The sequence below is a fragment of the Anoplolepis gracilipes genome, chromosome 8 (genome assembly GCF_047496725.1).
Source record: "Anoplolepis gracilipes chromosome 8, ASM4749672v1, whole genome shotgun sequence".
NCBI lineage: Eukaryota > Metazoa > Arthropoda > Insecta > Hymenoptera > Formicidae > Anoplolepis > Anoplolepis gracilipes.
The window spans coordinates 2,439,325-2,455,928 of NC_132977.1; the positions used below are offsets into that span (position 1 = coordinate 2,439,325).

The 16,604-nt window shown below is 29.1% G+C and overlaps 6 protein-coding genes across 13 annotated transcripts; 3 read left to right on the top strand and 3 right to left on the bottom strand.

Moving 5' to 3' along the window:
• Positions 1 to 11: 11 nt before the first annotated feature.
• On the top strand, positions 12 to 1,515 carry LOC140668375 (uncharacterized). Its single transcript, XM_072897333.1, has 4 exons — positions 12 to 352; positions 445 to 647; positions 762 to 885; positions 1,213 to 1,515. Exons 1-4 carry the CDS (start codon positions 299 to 301, stop codon positions 1,438 to 1,440), a joined length of 609 nt encoding a protein of 202 aa, XP_072753434.1. The 5' UTR covers positions 12 to 298; the 3' UTR covers positions 1,441 to 1,515.
• Sbat (LSMD1 domain-containing protein Sbat) lies at positions 1,298 to 3,008 on the bottom strand. Of its 4 annotated transcripts, none has more exons than XM_072897336.1 (3): positions 2,780 to 3,008; positions 2,046 to 2,309; positions 1,298 to 1,426 (listed from the first exon to the last, which is right to left on the bottom strand). In XM_072897336.1, exons 1-2 carry the CDS (start codon positions 2,855 to 2,857, stop codon positions 2,067 to 2,069), a joined length of 321 nt encoding a protein of 106 aa, XP_072753437.1. In that variant the 5' UTR covers positions 2,858 to 3,008; the 3' UTR covers positions 1,298 to 1,426; positions 2,046 to 2,066. The 4 variants fall into 4 exon arrangements, with proteins under 4 accessions (XP_072753437.1, XP_072753439.1, XP_072753436.1 ...); XM_072897338.1 differs by having other exon boundaries at positions 1,304 to 1,426; positions 2,042 to 2,309; XM_072897335.1 differs by lacking the exon at positions 1,298 to 1,426 and adding an exon at positions 1,544 to 1,775.
• An 84-nt stretch (positions 3,009 to 3,092) lies between these two features.
• Nd-24 (NADH dehydrogenase ubiquinone) lies at positions 3,093 to 4,695 on the top strand. The gene is made up of 4 exons (XM_072897332.1): positions 3,093 to 3,264; positions 3,733 to 3,795; positions 3,874 to 4,332; positions 4,407 to 4,695. The coding sequence occupies exons 1-4, from the start codon at positions 3,229 to 3,231 to the stop codon at positions 4,578 to 4,580; spliced, it is 732 nt and encodes a 243-aa protein (XP_072753433.1). The 5' UTR covers positions 3,093 to 3,228; the 3' UTR covers positions 4,581 to 4,695.
• Positions 4,696 to 4,740: 45 nt separating this feature from the next.
• Positions 4,741 to 7,749, top strand: Pms2 (mismatch repair endonuclease PMS2). Its single transcript, XM_072897324.1, has 5 exons — positions 4,741 to 5,228; positions 5,340 to 5,499; positions 5,666 to 6,861; positions 6,976 to 7,225; positions 7,386 to 7,749. The coding sequence occupies exons 1-5, from the start codon at positions 5,142 to 5,144 to the stop codon at positions 7,709 to 7,711; spliced, it is 2,019 nt and encodes a 672-aa protein (XP_072753425.1). The 5' UTR covers positions 4,741 to 5,141; the 3' UTR covers positions 7,712 to 7,749.
• A 163-nt stretch (positions 7,750 to 7,912) lies between these two features.
• Positions 7,913 to 9,879, bottom strand: L(2)09851 (WD repeat-containing protein 1 l(2)09851). 3 transcript variants are annotated; one of them, XM_072897329.1, is made up of 4 exons: positions 9,752 to 9,879; positions 9,040 to 9,557; positions 8,542 to 8,943; positions 7,913 to 8,450 (listed from the first exon to the last, which is right to left on the bottom strand). In XM_072897329.1, the coding sequence occupies exons 2-4, from the start codon at positions 9,534 to 9,536 to the stop codon at positions 7,961 to 7,963; spliced, it is 1,389 nt and encodes a 462-aa protein (XP_072753430.1). In that variant the 5' UTR covers positions 9,537 to 9,557; positions 9,752 to 9,879; the 3' UTR covers positions 7,913 to 7,960. The 3 variants fall into 3 exon arrangements, with proteins under 3 accessions (XP_072753430.1, XP_072753431.1, XP_072753432.1); XM_072897330.1 differs by having other exon boundaries at positions 9,040 to 9,536; positions 9,752 to 9,871; XM_072897331.1 differs by having other exon boundaries at positions 9,040 to 9,517; positions 9,752 to 9,869.
• A 1,272-nt stretch (positions 9,880 to 11,151) lies between these two features.
• On the bottom strand, positions 11,152 to 15,002 carry LOC140668372 (F-box only protein 21-like). Of its 3 annotated transcripts, none has more exons than XM_072897325.1 (8): positions 14,845 to 15,002; positions 13,482 to 13,802; positions 12,947 to 13,400; positions 12,668 to 12,804; positions 12,451 to 12,565; positions 12,149 to 12,298; positions 11,664 to 11,946; positions 11,152 to 11,428 (listed from the first exon to the last, which is right to left on the bottom strand). In XM_072897325.1, exons 1-8 carry the CDS (start codon positions 15,000 to 15,002, stop codon positions 11,256 to 11,258), a joined length of 1,791 nt encoding a protein of 596 aa, XP_072753426.1. In that variant the 3' UTR covers positions 11,152 to 11,255. The 3 variants fall into 3 exon arrangements, with proteins under 3 accessions (XP_072753426.1, XP_072753427.1, XP_072753428.1); XM_072897326.1 differs by having other exon boundaries at positions 12,947 to 13,346; positions 14,845 to 14,989; XM_072897327.1 differs by having other exon boundaries at positions 11,342 to 11,428; positions 11,782 to 11,946.
• Positions 15,003 to 16,604: the final 1,602 nt, after the last annotated feature.

A 16,604-nucleotide genomic window follows, 5' to 3' on the forward strand; every position in this document is an offset into this window, starting at 1 on the left:
TTGAAAGGAAAAAAAGAAAGATTAAATTTTTATTCATTCTTTCGATCTTCCTATTCTAAATCTCTCCCGCTACCATCTGATTTTGACAAGAGTAAGGTTATAGAATCTTCTATCGTTCACTCGCTTTATTTATATACCTATGCGCAATGATATATTTTTTCTTTATATTATATACGTATATATTAAACTTAGATCGAATGGAGATTAAAAAAGATAATTAAAAATAAAAGGTTTTATTCGACAATATTAAGGAGACAGTAGTTTCGACTATAAAATTAATTATCTATTGTCAACAAATATGTCAATGCGTCAAATTCTTGTAAAATTACTTAGAAATATTGGTCCTGCTATGGTGAGATTTGTTATATATATTATTTATTTATTCTCTTAACGTTTATTTTTTTGCATTGTAAAAACCAATATATTTTTTGTTTTGATACACAGTATACATCAAGTACGTTATTTGTTTACTGTACTTCTTCTGATAAACCTAGTGCAAATAATAAGATACAATTTGAACCACTGGACATAAAAAAGCTAACTCACGAGTATATGATAAAGCAATCTGTATTGGATGCTGTCAATAGTGCAACACAGACATTAACTGTGACTTATATGACAATAACAGATCTGAGTAATGAATATAGGTAAATAAAAAGATAAAAGATAGATTTGTGAAAATGAAACAATATCTGTGATATAATATTTATCGTAACACTGTAGATAACATTATTGGACAAACTCATTTCATTCTTTTATAGAACATTATTGAACAAGCTTATTTCACTTCTTGAAGAAACTTTAACATACAATGTAAATGATAAACATTGGGATTTGATTGTAGAACTACGGAATGAAATGCAAAACAAGAAAGAGAAACTTATGGTAATATACTATTGCTTAAAATAGTGATGTTTTTTGATGATTATTTCGAGTCATCTTATTAATGAGCTTAATTTTAAAAACATATGTTTTAATTAATTTCTACATTATACATTAATATTAAAGCAAAGTGGCTCCTAAAATAATTAATATTCAAATAAAATTTATTTTTTTAAAATACATATGATATTATCTAATTTGATATCATAGGCTATAAATAGCACACATGATATATGTGTCACATACAAAATGCAAACATGTTAGAAGTATGTTATTAAATATAAAAATTATATATAGTTATATATAATGTGAATATTTTTTTTCAATTAGAAAATATCTGACTCTATGGAAGATGTATACAAAATGGCAATAGCTGTTTCACAACTAAGTTTTTTATATGAGATGGAAAGTTTAAGCAACACTCTTTTACAAAGAATAGATGATGCAATGAGTAAAGTGGAAGCAGAAATAAACAACAATAAAGAGTTGGAATATACATACCGGCGTATACAAGAACAGTGTATCAAAAGCAGTAAGGAAACAACTGAAAAACAATAATACACTTTTCTAGAGAATGAGTTTTCAATTCTGAAATGTATTTTATGTTTAATAAAAAAAAAATTTTTAATTTGTCATGTGGTAGATTGTATTAATGAAATATTTTCCTCTCATATTTATTCAGATACTGTACACAGTTAATATTAATCTCACATTCAATTATCTCAGTTTTGTTATTATTCATTTTTCAAACGAATCTGCTATTATTAAATCAAAAATATTTGGTGCATCAGAGATTAATTATTCTCATGTATCCTCCTCACGTATTCAGGATTTATATCTTCATGATAAAAATAACTAAAATATATCTTGCTATTTTATTTAATCTAATTATACTGAAAAATTATAATAAAGAGAATATTTATTTTGCATTTATAATTTAAATATTTTTTTTTTAATGAAATTAAATAATACAAATGTGTTGTTATATTGCTGAATCAGTAATTAACAGAATCAGCAATTAACAGCAATATTTATACCTTTCCATTTTTGTTGACTTAATTATGTCACAAAAATTAAGTTTTTAAAAAGGCAAATATATTCATATAATATCTATATCAGTAAATAATAAATAAACATATATAGTAGATTATATATTTACAGACTTGTATAAGAACAATGTTGCTTTAAACATCTAGATGTATTGAAACAATATGTCGACCAGGCACCATTACTAAGCCTAAAACTCTTGCTTCCTTATGTTCTGTAGACAGATATTCAGTGCATGAGCCCAGAATAACATTGGCATCGCGATCAGTACACAAGAATGCTCCTCTTAAGACTCTTCCATCAGTCATTTCAATTCGCAAATGCCGATTTAACCAACTTTTCAATTTCTGCTTTGCTAGTGACTCCTCAGGGACAATTGCCTGTTATAATTAAATAATGTGATAATATTTTATCTAAGAGTATAATAAAATTTAAATATCTCTAAGGAAACTTTATTCTATCAACTTGTTAAATGATTTTTTATTATATTTGGTAATTTATAAGGTTACTTGACAAATGCATCTAGAAAAAAATATGTACATTTAAAAAACATATTCAAGTAATTATATACATATAATTATCTACTATTACAATAATTTAAATAATGTCAAGAAATTATGTGGACAATATTACTCACAAATTTATATATATTTATATGTTTACAGAACAATGTAAATTTATAGCAAAAAATTAATATAACAGCATAACCTATAAACGTAGTAAAATTTGATGAAAATTTGAAATTGTTTTTAAGAAAGATGCGCCGAGAAGATTCTCAAACAAATGATAAAAAATATAAAAAAATTAAAAAGACTAATGAAAGGGTGAAAGATAAAATTTATGGGATTACCTCCACATTTCCATGGATATGTTCATTGTTGACGATATTACTCAAATTATGCATTGTCTCTTTCATACTTGCACTCATTGCACTCTCGTTTATTATTATTTACAAATATTTAAATTTGTTCTTAAATATATATTTATGTATTTATATAAATATATTATAAGATAAACTGCATTTTCTCAGGTTTATAAAATTAATTTATACTTTTCTCACGATTATATATATATATATATATATATATATGTAATTCAAATTTATTTTGATTTGCTCACTATTGGCCTATATCCACATGAATTTCTATAGCAACATGGCGTCCATCTCATAAGTCACGTAATTGGTTATCTTCTCTACACATATGCTTTCGCATGAATGTAGCAGAAAACAACGAGTGATTGGCACGAGTGGTGAATAAGAATTTTCTTGTATCACCTGTCATTGTCAGCTGTACTGACATGTTGACGTCTTTACGTCGAGCTTACGGGCTTCTCGTAAGTGATCATTTGCAGAGACTTGATTATTTCTACATATTTATCGCAATTATTTATTTTTGTGCTATATAACCTCAAATATCTTATATAATCTTTCGTTCTTTAATTTGTGTAAATTGGCTTTGTAAAATTAGACAATTCGTTTTTTGTCATGAAAACCTTCTGAAATTATATCTAATATTTTTACACGCGCATGAAAAATAATAATCTCTGTATTTTATTCGACATAAACTACATATCTCATTTTAAGAATATATTTTTTAAATATTTTTATCCTTTTATATTACTTTTGTGTTATTTATGAAAATCAGAATAAATAAAGGATAAAAATATTATTTAAAACCTGATAAGACTTTCTCTCTGTCTCTCTCTCTGTTTGTCTATTTGACATATATCAAATGTCAATATGTCACTTGATCCCTTGTTCAATCACATATTTATTTTAAGAATAATTTCATTTTTTTACAGGCTCCAAGAAATATTAGAGGAGTGCAAACAACAGTAAATTGCGCATCAGATCAGCTGTTTATTGTACGTAATAATAATAAATAATACAAAAATATAATAAATTTCAATCAGAGAAAATATTACATTGCATATCAATTTTAGCACAGAGATAGTGAACATGACAATCCTAATATACCGTTCGAATTTAATGAGGCAAATAAGAAGCGGGTGGAAGCTCTTCTTACAATATATCCTGAAGGACACAAGCGTGGTGCCATGATACCTCTGTTGGACCTGGCGCAGCGGCAACATGGCTGGCTACCTATTTCTGCCATGCACAAGGTCGCAGAGATATTGGATGTGCCGAATATGAGAGTGTACGAGGTAGCCACATTCTACACAATGTTTAATCGCAGGCCCATGGGCAAGTATCACGTACAGATCTGTACCTGTACGCCATGTTGGCTGAGAGACTCTGATTCAATAGTCAAGGCCGTGCAGGCGGCTACGAATTGCGAACTCGGCGGCACCTCCGCGGACAAACTGTTCACGCTTTCGGAAGTAGAGTGTCTCGGTGCTTGCGCAAATGCTCCGATGTTCCAAGTAAACGATGATTATTATGTATGTATCATTATCTTTCTAAATATAAACGCGATAAATTTAACAGTAATAAAAGATCATTTTCGTTCTCATAGGAGGACTTGACTCCAGAGACTGCAACGGCTGTAATAAATGCTTTCAAGAAAGGCGAAAGACCTCCGCCGGGTCCACAGACCTCTACGAGATTCGCAGCTGACCCTGCAGGTGGACTTACATCATTAACATCTCCACCACCAGGTCCTGGATTTGGAATTAGATCCGACTTGTAAAATATTTGTTTTTTTTTAGTAGGCTTACAGTAATATACATTAATGAATGTAAAATGTTATCACAATAAATATATATCAAAATCTATTATGTATTTTGATATACATTTTGATATAAGTCACTTTTATATAATTTTTTTGTGTTATAAATGAAGTCTTTTTATATCTAAAAATATCTAAATTTTACAATTATTTTTTTTTTCTCATAATTCTACAGTTAAATATCATGTTTCTATTCTTATAACAAAAGTGAGTTTGGTTGAGACTTGATTCTTAAAAGCGTAAATAAAGGCTGTGTTTATCGCGGGAGAGTTTAAATATTATTTATTATCATCGAAGAATATTATTGTGAAAAAAATTATAATCACTCGAAATTGAACGAATTTCACTAGCAAAAAAATATATATACATTATGACACAATACAAGTTTATATTTTATCCAGTGCAATCGATAAAGGTTATGCCGGTAATTATATACCGAACAAGGGCACGAGAATGCTATAAAAATTGTTAGAATTATCAACGTTGATTTGAATGTAATATAGAGTACAAAAGAGCGAAACGATGGACGAACCTGTCGCAACAACAGACAAGTCGAAAAAGATAGAAGCCATAAATAAAGAAACTATTCATCACATTTGCTCCGGTCAGGTAAGGTTAAGTTTGTAAACACAAGTTTATAACATAAAAATTAATTTGTTAAAATTCAATGTTTCCTGTCATAGAAAGAATTAAAATCATAATTTATAAACATTTCATTAGGTAGTGTTCGATCTCGCAATCGCTATCAAAGAGTTAGTGGAGAACAGTTTGGACAGCAATGCCACAGTGATTGATGTTAAACTTATTGACTATGGTAAAACCTGCATCAGTGTTAATGATAATGGTAGTGGTGTTTTAGAACAGGACTTTGAAGGCTTAGGTAAGTCTGTCAATTAAAATTAATTAATTTAAATTAATAGTAATTAAAAATTCACTTAGATTCTGATATGTAAACAAAATATTTTAGGAAATTGTAATGTCTTTTAATTTAAAATTGAAAATAATTCTTAAAGTAAAAAAGTTTCCTTTTTTTTCTTTATTTACAGGATTGAAACACCATACATCAAAGCTGCGAGAATTCACAGACTTAACTGAAGTAAATACATTTGGCTTCCGTGGCGAAGCATTGAGTTCATTGTGTGCCCTGTCAGAATTGAGTATTGTCACCAGGCATTCGACCTGTGAGCATGGCTTCAAATTGGAATTTGATCAAAACGGTGTGCTTAGAAAAAAGGAACCATGTGCTAGAGAAAAGGGAACTACAGTTCATGTAAAGAATATATTCAAAAATCTACCTGTCAGAGCAAAGGAATTTCAGAAAAATCTGAAGAAAGAATATACACGCACAATCCAAGTCTTGTACAGTTACTGCTTAGTTTCCACCAACATTAAGATTGCGTGTTACAATTTGATAGCAAGCAAATCGCCTCATCTTATAGTAGCCACAAGAAGTACAGACAGCATATTGGATAATATAAATTCAGTGTTTGGCAAAAAATCCTTAGATGGGATAATTAAACTTGAATTACAATCTCCAGACGAAGCAACATTGGAAGAATATAATTTGCCTAACGATATTACCATAGACTTTGATTGGGAATGTTATGTGAGTACTTGTGATCACGCGATCGGACGTTCCTCGCCCGATCGACAATTTTTTTACGTGAACGGTCGGCCGTGCGATCTCACGAAAGTCAGCAAATTGGTGAACAATGTGTATCACAAGTATAATAATAAACAGTATCCGTTTGTTTTTTTAAATATCAAATTAGATCGACAATGCGCCGATGTTAACGTTACTCCCGACAAGAGAACGATATTTTTCACGCAAGAACGTCTTATATTAGCAACATTAAAATTTAGTTTAACAACAAAATGGGATAAACTGCAAGGAAATTTCACAGCCAAGCCTTTAACGGAGTTAAAGTTTAGTTTGAAAAGAACAATTTCACCTAACTGTGCTTCTCCGCCGGCAAAAAAGTTACAAATATCACCTTCAATATCGCATACAGCAAAAAATGATTATATTCAAACTAATATTAAATCGATGAAGAAACCTACAGATGTAGAAATGGTGATAAGCTTTACAATAATCAAAGAAAAATTAAAAGAAAAAGGAAATATTGTTAAAGCGTCTGTCAATACAAAGAAAAGAATAAAATACAGAATACAAATGGAAGCCAGTCAAGATGAAGCTGAAAAGGAATTGCAAAGAGAACTGACAAAAGATTCGTTTGGCAAGGTTGGTAACATATATATAAATATACTATGTATACTATTAATATTATTATATGATATTAATATTCAGAAAATATATTGCATACATTTATGTTTGAAATCTCAAAATTTTTTACAGATGGAGGTAATAGGTCAGTTTAATCTTGGTTTTATAATAGCTCGTTTGGAAGATGACTTATTTATCATCGATCAACATGCTACTGACGAAAAATTTCGTTTCGAGAAACTCAGTAATGAAACAAAACTGAAAACTCAAAAGCTCATCATACCAAAGTCACTGAATTTCTCTGCCTTGAATGAAACGATACTCATAGAACATCAACAAATGTTCGAGGATAACGGATTTACCTTCAATATTAATGAGCAAGGTAGACATGCGTATTTGTTTTTTATATCAGAATTTATAATTAATTCGATTTATTTTACTGTGAAAAAAATTAATAAAATGTCATGTTAATGAAATGTTATTGCAATTTTAGTGTAATAACTGTTGTATTAAAATATTACTTACTGTAATACTTGTTTTAGCTGAACCTGGTAAGAAGATCGAATTAGTAGGAATGCCTGTTAGTGGCCATTGGCAATTTGGTCAAGAGGATATAGAAGAGTTAATATTTCTTATAAGAGAAGCTGGTAACGAAAATAAAGAAAAACATATATATCGTCCTAGTCGTGTTAAACAAATGCTGGCGTCCAGAGCGTGTCGAAGTGCGGTAATGATCGGCACGGCTCTAAATACCAGTGAGATGTACAAGCTGATAATGCAAATGACACAAATGCAAAACCCATGGAATTGTCCACATGGTAGGCCAACCATAAGGCATCTACTGTCGTTATTATTAATAAATAAATGAATAATCTGTAATCTCATAAATATATTTTATAAAAACAATACTTAAATTGCACAAGCGAGTAATTCTGCAATTTTTATCCAAATCTGTCTGCATAAAATTTTATTACTATTAAAAAAATTAGATAAAATGAATTTATTTTAAAAACAAAACTGATTAAAAAAAAAAGGAAATTGTATTTATACATTTTACATATTATTGCCATTTATTGTATAAATATTTATTTCCATTATTTTAAAAAGATACTAAATATTATATGCTAATCGTACGGAATATGTTGAAACCTGAATGCGCAGTTGATATCATAGTTCCTGGACATTGTGGGTGCCAGTGTAATTCTTTGATATCCGACTGACCTTGATGTATGAATAACAGTTGCGGTGGCAACTTAACTAATTCATTATCCTGTGGTTCCTCTGTACGATCTACTTCCACTGATAAATCCCATTGAGCGATTACATCGTCGGCTCCGCCAGAAGCGAACACCGTGGCTTCTGTTGGATGCCATTCCACAGTAGTAACTGGTGCAATATGTTGCTTAAAAGTAGCAACTGGACTTGCACTGATAGCTCCAAACTGTCGTAAATCCCATACACATAGCAACCCATCGTCTCCGCCTGATATGAGAAACTGATTCTCTTTCGGATTCCACGAAATAACATTAATATCAGCTGTGTGAGCGCCAGATGCTGTTACCATGCACGCATTCTGTGGACTCGCTCGAGTGTCCCAAATTTTTATGCTATTATTGAGAAACAAAACAATTTTTATGGAATAATTTTCAAGATATATAAAGTATGTTAGAAATATATTTTATAAGAGGATATACGAACCTTTTATCTACCGAACACGATGCCAGTACATTCTTTTCATTTGGCGACCACTGTAAATCTTCTACACTGTGTGGGGCATGTGAATTGTACGGCCTTTGATCTACATGCCAGGATGCACTACTACTGTCAATTCGCCATATGTGAATGTTACCTTTGCAATCACCAGACGCTAAAGTGCCTGGTTCTGTACGGCACCAATCGAGACCGAATCCTTCAGAGAGATGGCCTTTGAATGTATACAATGGCTTAATACCTGCATCTGTTTTATCACACTTGTTACGATATGCAATTAGTAAGCTGGAATTTTCAACTGCATTTAACTGTTCTTTCAAATTCCAAATATTTACACGTCCCAACTCACTCCAGCTAGCAGCTAGCATTGTTTCACCAAGTTTTGTACATCTACAAATGTGTTATAAATTAGGAAAAATGTCTTTAAATATATATTTTGCTCACAAGTCTTTTGACCCTTGAAAGCTACTTTTCTGTTCGAAATACCTCACTCTGTTAACACATCCCTGATGTTTTATAGGCGCAACATTCATAACTGGCATACGTTCGTCATTCTCGTCTTCTGAATCACTCGAATCACTTTCCGAATCTTCGGAATGCTGTCTAGTGCCATGTAAATTGGACATTTTCATGACAAGGAGATTATTGACGTGCGTCTTGGCAGCTTGTGTTCCGGCAACTATGTACATGGTCATGGGATAGCTCTCCCTACAATTGCCTAAGTCATCTGGTATTATGTCAAAACTAAGACATGGTGCGCCGGATTGTGCGTGATGCAATAATCTGTATGCCGACTTATCGACAGTAAGTTCCTCTCCCTCTTCCAAAGCCTGCCCTGGAAGGTATACCTTCGATCCAGTCTCCTGCTGATTCTCGTTCGCGTTTGCTACAGATTCGTCATCACTGCTCTCGCTGCTCTCGTCTTCGACACCTTCCATCGGTTCCTCCATTTCTTTATTCATATCTTCGGAATAAACAGGCATCTCGAATAGACACAATGTTAACTATAAGGATGAATTTTATAATTTCTTATTTTTTTATTCCTTAATAAAATACTTGGAATATTCTGCTGAAAATGCTGATATGTTTACATGTAATATATATATCCTAACCTTGCAAAGAGTGCCAATTATAAAATATAAATTATATAGCTATATTAATTAAATATATTTCTGATATTAATTAAATATATATTCACCTGAAGATGTCACGATGAATCTATTATCGATATTATTTCTTTCTTAGATACTAGAAGAAATTAAATTAAAAATAGTATATTATCCATCAATTAAAGTGACCGCAACCACGTGTGCGATTAGCTTATTTGCGCACGCTCGTCGGCTACACCGATTTTTTACGTACGCTAGCGCCAATTGGATCATTTTAGAGCGGGCAGAACTACGTAGCTAGATCCACTTTTCGATGCTACGGTAAAATGACCGGAGTTGGTTCATGTCCATGCTAGATCCATAATTGTGGTGTGATTATCTGAAAAGTACACGGAAATATGTGGGTTTATTAATTCTTATTCCATACTGATGGGTCATTTTTTTGTCTTTTTTATAACTTCGTTAATTTCTTGAACGAACAAATAATCATAAAACAATATATATATTTAAGCATAAATTATTATTTTCTAAATTTATTATTCTATATATAGGCATTTAGAAGGATCAAAGAAGGTATTTAAATTTTTTCAGATTTTTAAAAATATTTTTACATATTAATAAATTATTGAAAATACGTCGACGCATCTGTATAAGATATTTATTATTTTATAGATAAATAAGGAAAGATTTACGATGATATAGAGTCGCCGAAAGCAGGAACAAGGAACAAGGGAGACAATGACACTTAACATCAAGGAATTCTAAAGAATTCTCTCGCAAGGCTTATCTTAATTAGTACATTATAAGTTTCTAATAAATATACTTATACGTATACGTATATTCATTAACTCCGCCAGTGGAAATAGTTTATCTAGGGCCACTGCCAGTCCCAAGCCTGGATAAAGAAGGAGGGTTTGAGCGATGGGCTGATTTCCCATTTCCACAGTAAAATCTTATCGCGAATAAATAATAGAATATCTATTCTTTTCTTTCTCTGATAGAAAAAATAAACATACGTAATATATGGATATAAATAATTAAAGAGTTACGCTGAAAGGGAGAATATTTATTTAATATAATATGACAAATTTCTATAATAATATAGATGAGTTATATTTAATAAATGTAATAAGCATAGGCAGTAAATTTGTACATATTTTTCATTATTAATTTATATTTAATTTATTATACATCTATAAATATATGCGTGTATCTAATATATAATATATAATATATATTTCTGTTCATAACTTTTTAACAAATAACGATAAGCGACGGCTAAAACCTTTGAACGTTACTCAGGACAGTAACCTTGATAATATATGTCAAGGTCATTGACTTTTGAAAGGGCTGACCTTATGTGAATATTTACCAAATATTATTCATTAAAATATTTTAATCATTAAAATTTTGGATTTTTATTATTTTTATTTCTTCAATTATTTTTCATCTTTTATATACACATTAAATTGCAATATAATTATATAAGAGATTGATATAATTCATAATTTTTCTTACATAAGATAATACATAAATAAAAATGAGTTAAGCCGCTGGTATAATTCCCGAAATCTCAAGCTCGAGCGTCATTGTCTAAAAAATGGCATCACTATCTGATATTGCTTTTGTGGCAGTTACAGCGGCATCATAAGGGTAATGTTTTTCCAGCGCTTTGTTTGGTACGTAATGCGTGCCCTCGAATTTGTCAAAGTGGCGACCTATTTCACTATTTTCGATCCATTTCGGCGTTGTTAAAGTTATAGCGTCTATAATAAAAAATTAAAAAACAATTAATGATAAATAAAATTAAATAATAATAAAAGAAATGCGATAATAAATAACACTAAAAATAAATAAAGCATCTAAATTAAAAAAGAATAGGACAAGATGAATTAAAATAAAATAAAATATTATTTTACAATATGTACAAAAAGATGAGACAAATAAGAAAAAAAATGTAATATAATATCAAAACGCATTTATATAATGATATTCATATACCTTCTCCAACGTAACACATTTCATTACTTTCGGTAAGAATTAAATAATGTGTTTGTTTCTTAAAATCACTACAAATATTCAACGGAAGATCTTTAATATTACGTGTCCTATCATTTACCCTGATTTTAACCAAATATCTGTCTTCATATCGGTGCCATCCAATTATCACGCCTGCAGAACAGTCTGTCGATTGATCACTATGCGTTACAATCATTCCAACCGCAAATTTTACTTCTTTTGATCTTGTATTAGGCATTTCAAAGTTTTCCATGCTTAGGTTGAACTGAAAAGTGTAGGGTCAAGCTTTAATTGATATTTCTTGTAAAATAAGTCTTAAATAAATTTGTAGAAAGTTAAATTACAGCTAATTAAATTATAGGTAATTATAATTTATATGTAATTATATGTATGATTAGAGAAAAGCTTTAAAGATTGTTTATTATTATTATTAATATGCAACACAGTGCAACAGTGTGCTTATATACAATATAGTGTGGAAAAATAGATCGTGAAATCCCATTCCAAGCCATTAATTTTTGTTCCTTGTACAACGTCATCCATTTACAGAAGGTGAAGTCACTGGTTTCCCACAAATTTTCATTTTGCTGAATCAATTCCGAGAGTAAATATTCTATCTATAACAAATAATAATTTTAACGTGTCAATAAGTTTTCACTTACAAGCAAGAAAATTATACATTGTGTAAGTCTTTCTGCTTAATTGTAATATTACAATCTTATTAATTAATATTAAAATTAATAAAAATTAAATATTAGTTATTACCAACCTCGTTGGCTGTCATTACTTCGAATCTTGTAAAATTCTGTTCTTCGATAAAACAGTTTGGGTATTTGTTAGAATTTATTCTAAAACATCTTGCATTTTCTAAACTAGTTGTGGCACTGTAAAGAATAAAAAATAATATATATGGGCGTGTTTGAATCATAAATATAAAAATAGACGGAAAAAGATTCCAATAATTTCAAATCTGATATTATACTTACTAACTTGGTTTCCAAAACAGATATGTACGATCATCCAAATATCTGAGTAGTATATCGCAGCGTAGACCGAGTCTTCTGGCAACGCTGTGATATATTATATATATTATTGTTTCTTGTCCATATTTATGTTCTAAGACCTAATGTCAGAAATTACACAATGCAGAAATTAATTAAAAAGAAAGTATTTATAAGATTACAACAAACATATGGCCATGTTTACGTCATAATTGCCTATACTTTTATAATATATTATAATATATTATAATCTATAATACTTGCATAATCTATACATTTTCGTTTCAATTGCATATTCCATTCTATATTTCTCGATTTGTTTGGTCGAAAGTTTAATTTGCCAAATATATATTCGTCGAGTGTATCTATAATTTGTGTTCCTTCTGCTTCATTCCATTGATTATCGTCGATATTGTTGTTTTTCCAATAGGAAAAATTTTCTGCAGACGCCGAGAATATCGAATGATGGGGATCTTTCTCTCTGAGACTATTCAATACTTCTAATACCATATTATCCAGTAATGCTGTTACGGACGAGTAAAATACATCCTTTTGGGGCTGGAACTGTTGTGCCTTAATAGTAGCAAGTCGTTCCAATAGTTGCACTCTGCGAGGTTGCTTTTTAAATGTATTTAATTTCATATCCAGCATTTTTTCCCTCAGACTGTTAAAGAGTTGTACATTGTAATATTTTTCCGTTAGATTGTAAGCAGGTTTTCTAAATAAATGTACAATATTAATTGTGCAATATGTAGGTTAATCCGTAAAGTTAATTGTACTTTAATTTATATAATTTTACCGTGAAAATTCAGTGAGCAAGTTTTTAATCTCATCAATATAGAAAGAAACTTTTACTGTTTTATTTTTATCGTAACAATATTGTATATTTTCATTCAACGAAAATATGAAATCGTAATGTGATATATTATTAATTAATTTATGGTCAGAATAATATTTTTCAATATTTTTATGCATGGATTTTCGTAATTCTCGCGCACTTGTAATACCTATTTCTATAAAGTTTAACAGGTTTTTATTTTTCTGTTCATTTCCTTCAAACTCTTTCTGCTCATTTTTTTTAAACACCTTATTGTTATAATGTTTTCTCGCTGTAGGCCACCTGAAATTGAAATAATATTATTGTAAATTAAAAAGAACACTAAACTATTGCATTAGTAACAGTAAGTTTTCAGATTTAAAAATTAAATTGTTTAAATTGTGTAATATACATAATTAGTCAATATATCGATTTTTTTGTTTTAATGCAAAATAAAGTGCAGTATATATATATATATATATATATATATATATATATATATATATATATATAATCTTCAATTTATATCGTAAATTAAAACTTAAACACACACTAATAATATTCAATAATATAAAGTAGATAGCATTATAGCCATATTCTGTAAATATAATGTATAATATTATTGTTTCTTGACCATATTTATGTTCTAAGACCTAATGTCAGAAATTACACAATGCAGAAATTAATTAAAGGGAAAGTATTTATAAGATTACAACAAACATATGGCTAGGTTTACGTCATAATTGCCTATACTTTTATAATATATTATAATCTATAATAATAATCTATAAATAAATATAAATCTATAAATAAATAACAAATAAACTTTTATATTCCATGTATTTTTAAAACATTAATTTAATGAGTTATTTAATAACATAAATTCACTAAAATAATTCTATTATTAAAACTGGCTAATAAAAGTCAAGAAACAGAAAAGTGAATGCGAGTTATCTCCAAAAATTTTTTGTTTCTTACAAAGAAAATACGAAATTTAATGAATTCCGTTACTTAAGTAAATAATAAATTTAATTGATGAAAAAATTTATTAAAAATAATTGCTCACGCTCCCCAAGTAGCACATGTTCGTTTTATAAACGTTTTATAACATTTTCTAAACGCATCTTTTCGTATTAGATACGTTTAGAAAACGTTTATAAAACGAACAGTGCTACCTGGGTCTTTATGCAATTTGATTTTCTTAATCTTTTTATATTTTTTATTGTACTTTTTACATTTTTATATGTCTTACTTTTATAAAATACATTTTTTGCAAAGCTGATTTTATAATAAGTACTTTAATGGAAACAAATTGCGAAAAATTAACTAATTAATAAGTAATTACCTCTGTAAAAATTTTTTTTCCTGAAATTTCTTGTATTTGGCTACGTGTTGAAATTTCTTGCACACACATCTGAAGTTAATGATATCCTCAATGCTAATATTATTGCAATCAAGTATCATATTTATCACTTCTTCAGGTAAGCACATTATCGTAGCCATTATTAAAAAAATTTAGTTAAAAATTTAGTAACATGCAAAAAAGTAATTTAATTTAAGAAGATCGGACTAAACTATTTGCGTATCACTAATTTCCTGTTTGTAGTCGGACGAAATCTACAGCGAAACTATTCGTATGTAATTTCCAATTGCCAGGAATACGTGTCACATTCTACTACAGTTCTCTACACTCTTTGTTCATCTCTATTCTGGAATTTTTCTATCCTTGGAATTTAAACCTAAAGGTTCTCTCACTATACAGTTGCTACGTGACTACGCGCACAATAGGAAAATTTTTCAAAAGCCTCTCAGGTAATAGTTGTGAGAAATCCTTCGGGTTTCGAATTTCAAAGAAATTGCCTGCCTTTTGTTACACATGTCCCTGGCATGAAATACATATTTAGGAAAAAAATTATATTTAGAAGTATTCATAAAATTAGCTTTAAATTTTTATTTAAAACAATTTTTATATGTCGTAAATATTCTGTGAAAATTAAAAGTTTTTTCAAATTTATTGAAAAATAACGATGATAATAATGATGTCTGTGAACTAAGCGCGCACACGCGTGAAGCAGTTTTTCTCCTGTGTATATTCATATTCGTTTTCAACCGTTAAGCTGTGTTCTCTATTCTGAATACATTTAATTGATATACAGTATTTTACCCTAATGCAAATTTCTACATAAAATGATTCTTATTATTTTACAGCAAAATAAATCTGCTTTTATTTTTTTCTCTCTCTTTGTTTTTCTTTTATTTACATTCTCATAATTTCTTTTATCTTTCTGTTTGTTTTTAAATATTTTTGATGAAATTTCAGAAAGATAAATATATACATGATTTAAATGTTAAAATGTTTAACATATTTATTTAACTTTATTTTAGTTTTGTTATGTCATGATTTTACACAACAATCTTTAATTAATTATATTTAAAAATTAAAATAAGAGACTTTACTGAGAGACTTTAGAAAAATTTTCGTATTCGACAGATGGTGTTTCACTTATGATTGCATGGATTGCATGGATTGCATGGCAACGAAAAACAATCATACTTTTCGTTACTGTGCAACCCGCTGTGACACTTCGCTGCTGGAACGCCTAGAGCGTATGACTCATGGTCTAGCCGCGAAAAGCGCGCGTTCATTTGCTGAGCATTTTTAATTAATATTTTAATAATTATTATGAAAATCGCAAAATGATACAGGACTTTTCTGTTCAAAATAACACTCTCTACCTTCCCTTAAAGTGTTGCGCGAGTTATCAGACACCCTGCATATATATATATAGTTTAACTTATATATAAAGAGTATTTTATTTATCATAAAGTAATGTGTGTTATATAACAATCAATCTTATATTTTTTTAATGCGTTGAAATTTGTTTCATATTTTCTTTAATTTAATCAATTATCAAAACATAATAATCCTGATTAAATTCTAAATATTACAGAACAGACTACAGAATGATTGTGATAAAAGTAAACCATATTTTTTATAAATTTACTAATATATTACAAATATTTTTCTGTTTAGAATAATATATATTAGTAAAATCTCTAAAACAACATAACTTACAATTAATTTAAATAGAAAAAATGATAAAA

Bases quoted from the DNA above. Each gene is read 5' to 3' on its own strand.
- LOC140668375 (XM_072897333.1), top strand. From the start codon at position 299: ATGTCAATGCGTCAAATTCTTGTAAAATTACTTAGAAATATTGGTCCT. The intron at 648-761 runs GTAAATAAAAAG...ATTCTTTTATAG, and splicing joins GATCTGAGTAATGAATATAG to AACATTATTGAACAAGCTTA. The intron at 886-1,212 runs GTAATATACTAT...TTTTTCAATTAG, and splicing joins ACAAGAAAGAGAAACTTATG to AAAATATCTGACTCTATGGA.
- Sbat (XM_072897336.1), bottom strand. From the start codon at position 2,857: ATGAGTGCAAGTATGAAAGAGACAATGCATAATTTGAGTAATATCGTC. The intron at 2,310-2,779 runs GTAATCCCATAA...TAATTATAACAG, and splicing joins ATATCCATGGAAATGTGGAG to GCAATTGTCCCTGAGGAGTC.
- Nd-24 (XM_072897332.1), top strand. From the start codon at position 3,229: ATGTTGACGTCTTTACGTCGAGCTTACGGGCTTCTC. The intron at 3,265-3,732 runs GTAAGTGATCAT...ATTTTTTTACAG, and splicing joins GTCGAGCTTACGGGCTTCTC to GCTCCAAGAAATATTAGAGG. The intron at 3,796-3,873 runs GTACGTAATAAT...TATCAATTTTAG, and splicing joins CATCAGATCAGCTGTTTATT to CACAGAGATAGTGAACATGA.
- Pms2 (XM_072897324.1), top strand. From the start codon at position 5,142: ATGGACGAACCTGTCGCAACAACAGACAAGTCGAAAAAGATAGAAGCC. The intron at 5,500-5,665 runs GTAAGTCTGTCA...CTTTATTTACAG, and splicing joins ACAGGACTTTGAAGGCTTAG to GATTGAAACACCATACATCA. The intron at 6,862-6,975 runs GTTGGTAACATA...AATTTTTTACAG, and splicing joins CAAAAGATTCGTTTGGCAAG to ATGGAGGTAATAGGTCAGTT.
- LOC140668372 (XM_072897325.1), bottom strand. From the start codon at position 15,002: ATGGCTACGATAATGTGCTTACCTGAAGAAGTGATAAATATGATACTT. The intron at 13,803-14,844 runs GTAATTACTTAT...TTTCAATTTCAG, and splicing joins GAAAAAAAATTTTTACAGAG to GTGGCCTACAGCGAGAAAAC. The intron at 12,299-12,450 runs GTTGGTAATAAC...TATTTGTTATAG, and splicing joins AAGTAATGACAGCCAACGAG to ATAGAATATTTACTCTCGGA.